General features: G+C 48.3%; 1 protein-coding gene across 1 annotated transcript; it reads left to right on the top strand.

Moving 5' to 3' along the window:
- The first annotated feature begins 5,497 nt into the window (after positions 1-5,497).
- Positions 5,498-7,940, top strand: LOC309437850 (cystatin-like). The gene is made up of 3 exons (XM_082048635.1): positions 5,498-5,801; positions 6,356-6,469; positions 7,575-7,940. The coding sequence occupies exons 1-3, from the start codon at positions 5,529-5,531 to the stop codon at positions 7,650-7,652; spliced, it is 465 nt and encodes a 154-aa protein (XP_081904761.1). The 5' UTR covers positions 5,498-5,528; the 3' UTR covers positions 7,653-7,940.
- The last annotated feature ends 38 nt before the right edge of the window (positions 7,941-7,978 follow it).

Raw genomic sequence — 7,978 nt, 5'->3', positions numbered from 1 at the left:
GTAAAACAATAATGCCTTCCCTTGTGGGCACAAAGGCAGATTAACATCAGTAATTACTAAAGCAGATGTTTGTATGCGAATACCCATTTCTTAGAGGCAGATTATCTTCTGCATTGGCGTAAGGGAAAGGGATTCAAAGCAGGCAATGCTGTGATCCCACAAGAGATGTGAGCGGTGTGGGACTCAGCAGAGAGCTGGGTAGCTACCCCCATCTCACTCCTAGGAATTGCTCTCTGCAGGGTGTTAATCGTTGACCTTATTGAGGTCAGTCCTGAGAGTTGTTTGGCATTTAATTCCTAAAAGTGACTGCCAGAACAGTACTACTTGCACTTGCTTCCTGTTGTATTTTATTTTCCCAAGGAATTCAGATTAGACATGAGGAAGAAAGTTTTTACAATTAGGGTGGTAAAATACTGGCACAGGTTGCCCCGAGAGGTGGTAGATGCCCCATCCCTGAAGACATTCAAGGCCAGGCTGGACAGGGCTCTGAGCAACCTGATCTGTGTCCCTGTTCATTGCATGGGGGTTGGACTAGATGAGCTATGAAGGTCCCTTCCAACCCAAACTGTTCTATGATCCTATGAAATCTAGGGCTGTGCTTTCGAGAGAGCTCGACACCTAGACTGAGGGCCTATGTTTCCCAATAGCTCTGTTCCCACGGAATTGCCACTGAAGTGCACTCAGTGCCAAGTGTTAAGTATATTTAAAGTAGGCAGTCACTAACTCCTTCCAGGCTACCATGAAGAGTGCAAGAAGCATGGTTGTGACTTAGAGGGACTGGAGGGACGGTATTTACTAATCCAGTTGTTCTGCCAGGACTGAAATATGTTCAGAGCAGCCCTATGGTGTTTTTCAGCTGAATTGCCTTGCAGTCTATCGAGAAAAGCCACTCCTGGCTGCTTGTGATGAGAGCTTGCCAGCACGTGAATGCGTGTCTACATGTGGCTGTGGTCCTGGTTCCCTGGGGACTTTTAAATCAGCTGCCTAGATTTCAGAGACCCCCCTTTTAAAGCTGAGAGTGAAGACAGGGCCTGGATTTTCCCTGTGTGGACAAGTTGTGGCATTGCCTCCATTCCCCTCCAGAAAAAAAAAAAAAGGCTCTGCATGCCAGAGCAAGGAGTGGACAGAGGTAGCCATGGGTCTCAAAGGAAGGCAGAGGTGGTCATGGCTCTCTAAGTGGGGCAGACACTCCCTACTTTTCCCACCATCACCAAATATCAGCTGGTATAGGATGAGTTTATTTCCGTAAGCAGAGGGCACTCTTCAACAGCAGTAAAACAGCTTTGCTTTTGGTATTGAATCACTCTCAGCCCCATCTCATAAACCGCTGACTGTCTTGCTCAAGAGGATTTCAGCCCCCCAAAGTGATCCTTTTATAAAACACCTCCCTTCCATCACTTTGTCTTAGTGATGGTTGGAGGCAAAGGGGGAACTGTGTCAGCACCCCACCCTTTGCTGCTCCAGATTCACATAGTGGGATGCAACGCACCAACCCCAGCATAGCCCTGGCCTGCTGCACCTCCACTAAGGGAAACTGAATTCAGATGTTTAGCATTGGATAATGCTTTTCCCATTGTTTCTGCATCTATCACAGTAATTACTCTCTCTTGAGGGTCATTCAGATTTCAGCTCTGTGGAGAAACAGTTATTCTTGATTAAAGGACCAGCAGCTGCTTTTTAAACATCCATATCTAATTGTACTTTGAAAGACACATCATAGTATTCCAGAGCTTTTTTTCTGGAATCTACTGAGTGGAGACATCTATAATTGTTCCTTTGGATATTAAAAGAGAGATGGGGGATGTCAACAGCAAAGACAAGGAATGCAGAGTTATCTGGAGAAATGAGTATGCCTGGTTAATTACATACAAAGTCCAATGGTCCTGACTGAAATTGAAACATTGACGAAAAGGTAGATGAAAATACATTGGATATTGCACAAATGCTCTTGAAACAACCGTGTAAGAATATGCTACAATTCTGTCTTTCTGGTATACTGATAGAACACAGTGTTACAAACTTTTACAATATTATCATGAATCTCTTGCTGCTTGGTCTATTTCTTAAATTAGCAGTTCCTTTGGTCACCTGGTTATTTGAGAATTTCTGTTTTATTTATCTTTTTTAAAAAGCACCTCTGATAGAGAAAAATGGTAGTGCCCTTCAGAAATAAAATGACAAAATACAATTTTATTTCATGAACCAGGTCCCCTTTATTAATTGATTGTAGAATGTAATTTTTTGCCAAGCCTTTTTTTTTTTTTTTTTTCCCCCTCAAAATTGCTTTGGTTGAAGTCCTGATTTTGTGAGGTTTACCTTGTCCATATTCAACAAATGCAGCTTGCCTCTGTTTTTGTGGTGGGTCTGCAGGGTCCACCTGGCACTGCCCAAGCTGGAGAACCAGAAACTCCAAAGGGCAAGTATATCCCTTTGCAGCCATTCTGCACAGCTGAGCGAGGCATGAACCGTGTCAAAGAGGGACTCTACCCTTTTGCAGAATAAATGTTGGTGCATCTGGTAGGAAATACAAAGAGAAATCCTGACACCAAAGAAACTCCGGGGTCTGACACTGCTGAGCAAAAGACCAGCTCCACTTTCTGTCATTACATGTGTTCAAATGAGTGAAGTGTTGATGACCAAGGAGAGGACAACATGACATTGATCAAAGTGCAACTCGTTTCAGACATTTAAATAAGCTGTCAGGCATCCACCAGGTCTCCAGATATGTCTGTTTTTTGTGGGAGGGAGTGGGGATGCAGAACCAGGAGAGAGAACAGGGACTTTTGATATTGATGCTCAAGGATCATCAGTGCTCAGGACCTCTAGCACCTGGCTAATTTGGTAGAATGGGGCCTAGCTGACTTCTGAGATGCAAAACCCAGCATCCTCCTTTGCTTGGGTTGACTTGTACCTGGGGAGAAAACTCTAAGTGGGGATCATCAGTGACCTTAAGTATCATAGTGATATAATACCAAAGTGCCCAGTGCACTTTTTTGGGGGTAAAAAGTAGGGTGTGGCAGACTGGAGATTGCTGCTGCTACTGGCAATGGGATGGCTTGCCCCTGCCATGTGGTGCTTGTGGCCAATGAGCTGCGGTCTTTGGGACCTCTCCCCCTCTCTCAGAATGAAAGCAAGCTTTGCCGCTAGGTTCAAAAGTTGGTGGTGCGGGCAGGAGGGCAGAGAGTGTTTCTGGAAAGCCTGGCTGCAGTGTGCGGGAAGGAGTTGGGTATTATTCCTTGGCAAATGTTCCTTTGCCTCAGCTGCAGCTTGGGGAAGCTGTAGGCAGTGGTTTGATGAGGAGGAAACTTTTGGTTGAAACTCCTTAGAGACGTTGCACACCTGTGAAGAGCCAGTACCTAGGGCACTAGCCCGGGGAAAGAAGAGATGCAGGCTGAAGGCTCTGCTTCATAAAACTCAAGACAGAAACTTTTCCACATCTGTGCCCAGGCTGACACCTCTCTGGGGGCTAAATGTTCCCTGCCTTGGGGAGGCTGGTCTCTCTCTGTGTTGAGATTCTTCCATACTGTGTGAATGATTATCTGCCTAAGGAAGGAGATGAACTTTTCCTTGCAAAAGGTGTCACCAACCCTCACGTTACTGAAGCACATCTCCTCTGCTTCGTTCCTGCTGGAGTGGCTTTGTGGCATCAGTTATTCATTGGGCCAGTGACAGCCTGGCACATGAGAAGAAACTGAAACCCTGGGTGAGGGCTGCAGGCAGAATGGGTATGCCGTGGCATCAAAGCAGAGGCAAGAGGGAATGCAGCTGTGTCGTCCTGTACCTCACATGATGTCTGTTTGCAGAAATAACCATGAGATCACCAGGACTGCACCGAGAGCTGACTTACTGCCTTCTGGTGTTTGTTTAAGCCACACTGGATAGTCCAACTAGATGACCCAAGCACAGCTAAGACTTTGGTTGCTTGTTTGCCTGCAAGGACAAAGCTCCTTGCATCCCAAAGGCACTGTTTTTCCTCTCATGGTGCTTCCCTGGCGCAGTTGTGTGAGGCACAGATCCATGCACATGCTGCGTGGGGCTGGTGGAGCATCTCCAGCAGCTGGGAATCAGTGCACTGCTTGGTGGAGGCCTGAGCTGGCAGGGTCAGCACAGGGCAGTGGGAAGAGACCTGGCAGATACATAGCAGGTGCAGTGACTGATTTAGGCCAGAACCAGCTGTTCCCATGGACAGCAGTCACTGACAGTACAAGAGAGCTTTTGCCTCTAAAGACACTTAGGTGAGCTCTAACCTTGAGATTTTAACTGATCCATTCTGGATCCAAGGCCAGTTAGGGAAAACAAAATTAGACAGGCCCCCCACAGCCCCTAGCAGCTCTGGCTCATGTTCCAATACAGACATCTCACTCCCCTCTCAGGTGCTTTCAGTGGTGCTCATGCCTTTCTCTAGCTGTAAAAACTACCACAATGCCCCATCACTGTTGAATTAGTCACACAGCTTGATTCCAATTGCGTGGATTTTTCCAGCGATAACTCTCATGCTGAATATTGCTAGTGTGCAGGCAGCCTTTCCACACAAGCCCTTTACTTTTTATTATGAGATGGGCTGCAGATACTCAGCGTCAAAACATCACCCTCTCTGAACCTAACAACTCCACAAGGCCCTAAGTCTCACTTGAGCTAACTCTCTCATGCTGTTTGTAGTCCTGTTTTTCCAAATACAGCGTTCCTGACAGGATGGGAGAGATAGGCTTGTGGTTACGAGAGGTGACTGAAGTTAATCAACCTGCCTGGGAAGCCACTCCTGCCACAGACGCCGCTCTGACCTTCAGCAGAACAATTAGCGTAGATGAGGTACGGTCAATGCTGTGGAGGCAGATCTAGGAAATGACACATGGTGTTTTCTGCAGCGAGCCACATCTGTAGCTTAAAATGCTCTTGTGGTTATTTTCCCTCTGCAGTAGAGGAAAATAAGTGCTAAAATAACCCATGAGGAGGCAGAGCCTGGGAAAAGCCTCCAGCTTCCCGGACCTGTGCAGGAAAACATCCTCCTCCCCACACCCCCGTGTAGGGCAGCGCAATGCCAGTGCCTCATCCTCACTGACCTCCTGTCCCCTCCATGAAGGACAGGGGACACGGGTGTGTTTCCACGAGCAAAGATGGTTTCTGGGCACAGGCCCTTCCTCAGCGCAGAGAGTTTTCAGGGTTACCGAAACCCTCTCCTTCTCTCAGCACTTGCCTTTCAGAAAAGAGAGCAGCTCCAAGAGGGACTCTGGAGGGTACCTTGGCCGGCTGTGAAGCCTGTCCCGGGGGACCCCGATTCCCCTCACGCCGAAGCCCTGTGTGAGGCAGCCGAGCCCGGCGCTTGGACTGCTCCGCAAACAGCCGGGCGGTGCACAGCTTGGTCTGGAGCGTAAGAGCTGACGCGGCGCATCCCCGCGGCGCCCCCCCGCTAGGTTGGAGGCCCCGCCGAGCCCGGCCGCTGCCGGAGGGCTCTGTACCGTGGGAGGAGGCGGGACGGGGCGGTGTGTTTTGGCGGAGGCCGCGGCCCGCCTCGCCCCGCCGGCTTTAAAATGGCGGCGGCGGGCGGTGTTGCGGCAGAGAGCGCAGCTATGGCGGGAGCGCGGGGGTTCCTGGCGCTGCTGGCCGCGGCCCTGCTGCTCGCTGGCGCTGTGCTGGGCGCTGAGAACCGACCGCGCCTCCTGGGGGCCCCGGTGGATGTTGACAACGCCGACAATGACGAGGGCCTGCAGCGGGCTCTGCGTTTCGCCATGGCGGAGTACAACAAGGCCAGCAACGACATGTACTCCAGCAGGGTGGTGCGGGTCATAAGCGCTCAGAGGCAGGTGGGTGCCGAGCCGGTCCGGGCCCCGTCGGGACGCGCTTGTAGGCGGCGAGTGCCGGGCAGGCCGGAGCTGGGGTGGGTTAGATCGCCCGGGCATGCTGTGGGGAGCAGCTGGAGATGAGGCCTGTGGAGTTTCTTTGGAGAAAGAATAGGCTTCAAGCTTGAGGAGTTGTTCAAGCTGTCGTTTTTTTTTTCCACAGAGGGTGAATAAAAGCCTTTTTTTGTAGCTTGGCTGCTGTCAGTTTGAATGCCCTTGAGTGTGATGTGTTACTGAAGAAGCCAGTGACTTCTTATGCTGCTGCTGAGTTAAGATGTCACTGTTTACTAAGGAAGCTGCACTATCAAACTTGTTTACTTGGGTTTTGTTCCCTGATTTTGAAAGGGTGCCAAGTGCCTCTTCTGTGGCGGTTGCTGCACGCAATCCCCTCTGTATTTCTGGAGTCTGGTTTCTGTCATATAACCAGAAAACTGCCTTTCTGCTAGACTTCTCTCAGCAGAGAGCTGTTCTGTATGTGCTGCAAATAAAGCTGCTTCTGCTCGCTTGTCTTGTTGCAGATTGTGTCTGGAATCAAGTACATAATGAAAGTTGAGATTGGCCGGACAACTTGTCCAAAGCCAGCAACTGATCTCCAGAGCTGTGCTTTCCACGACGCCCCGCAGATGGCTAAGGTAGGCTCCACAGCATGGCCTGCTGGCCCCCGGACTTCCAGCCCCTGCCCTTTGGCTGGCTTAGCACAGAGAGTACAATGTTCCCTGACCGTGCCAGCCAAGAGCAGAGTCCTCGCAAGTCTACACTTGCAAAATACTGCCCTTGCAGAACTTGTCTTGCCAGATGATGATGACGGGGCCTTTTACCCTGTTTTGTAAGTGGGATGTGAGGCTGTAGTGCATTGAGGACTCTGTGTGCCTCAGTCCTCTTAAAAAGTGCTTTATGGTCTGGATCACAAGGATATATGGAGGAAACTCCGCCATGCCTACAGGTCTCCTGACTCTGTCTAGTGTCTTGAGTCCCCATAGCATTCTCAGCTCCTCTTTTCCCATGGTCATGTCAACATGTGCTTGACTTGACATACTTGCCTGGGAGATTTATGTGGCTGAGAATAGTGCTTTGGGCTAAACACTGATCACAAGAGTCAGATTACTGCTGTTCTTTGTACCTACCAAGCTGTTAAAGGAGTTTTGTCTAATAGCAATGCTCTTTAAGAAGTACTTTAGCTTTTCAGATGAGAGCACCAAACATGTCTATTTTGATCTGGCCTGAATCATTCTTCTATAGTACTTAATTCTGTTGATTACAGTGGTAGGCTTAACTTCTCTGTGTACACGATGTTTCTGCCTGCATGTATGAGAAGTGTAACTGTACACAAGTGATCCATTAAGCATATAGCTGAGAGCTGCTGTGTACCATTATGACAACTGAAGTGATTTGACATGTGTACATACAGATTAGCTGTGCAGGTGTGCTCACCTGTGTCAGAGAGCTTAAGTTGGAGTAATACCCATGCTGAAAGCTTTCCTGTGGCTGAATGGGTAAAGGAGGTAACCTGGTCTTCAGAAGTGCTGACTGGTCAGCTTCTCTGTCAGTGGAACAAGTGCTAGTGAGTGATGTTCCAGAATCTTTGTCAAGAGAGTGCAAATCTAGAGAGCCATGAAAGTGCTGTTCATTGTGGATCATATGGGGTCATAAATCAGTGTAGGACAATGGTCAATAACATTGGTTTATGCTCTTAATCCGATCTTAATCTGATAACTGCTTTTTTCCTTTTCTCCTCAGCACACCACTTGTGACTTCGTAGTTTACACTGTTCCTTGGCTAAACCAAATCAAACTTCTGCACAGTAGCTGCCAGTAAGCCTACCCTTGGTTCCAGCAGAGGCCAGCAACCAGTTGCTCAGATCTAAAAGAAAGAAAAGCAATAACATAAACTAAAATGGGTTTTATGTATGTCTGTTAATTACGTATGCTTGTGCTATGCAAGTTAAACTATGTACCTTTCCTTTCTTTGTAATTACATTTTAGAGCAGCTGTTTGGTCTTCCTACAGCTTTCGCAATAAAGTAACTCCAACATCAGAATTCTAGTTAAAAAACCCTTGGCATCACTGTTAAGTGACTATTGTAAACATAAAAATTAATAATTGCTGTGACGTGTTGTTTTCTTGGAGCTTCTTCTGTCTTGG

This window comes from Streptopelia decaocto, assembly GCF_964273445.1.
Source record: "Streptopelia decaocto genome assembly, chromosome: 3".
Taxonomy (NCBI): Eukaryota; Metazoa; Chordata; class Aves; order Columbiformes; family Columbidae; genus Streptopelia; species Streptopelia decaocto.
The sequence above is the reverse complement of the archived record's forward strand: the minus strand, read 5'-3'. Positions and strand labels throughout refer to the sequence as shown.

Coding starts and splice junctions, on each gene's coding strand:
- LOC309437850 (XM_082048635.1), top strand. CDS start 5,529: ATGGCGGCGGCGGGCGGTGTTGCGGCAGAGAGCGCAGCTATGGCGGGA. Junction 5,802..6,355: donor TCATAAGCGCTCAGAGGCAG/GTGGGTGCCGAG, acceptor GTCTTGTTGCAG/ATTGTGTCTGGAATCAAGTA. Junction 6,470..7,574: donor ACGCCCCGCAGATGGCTAAG/GTAGGCTCCACA, acceptor TTTTCTCCTCAG/CACACCACTTGTGACTTCGT.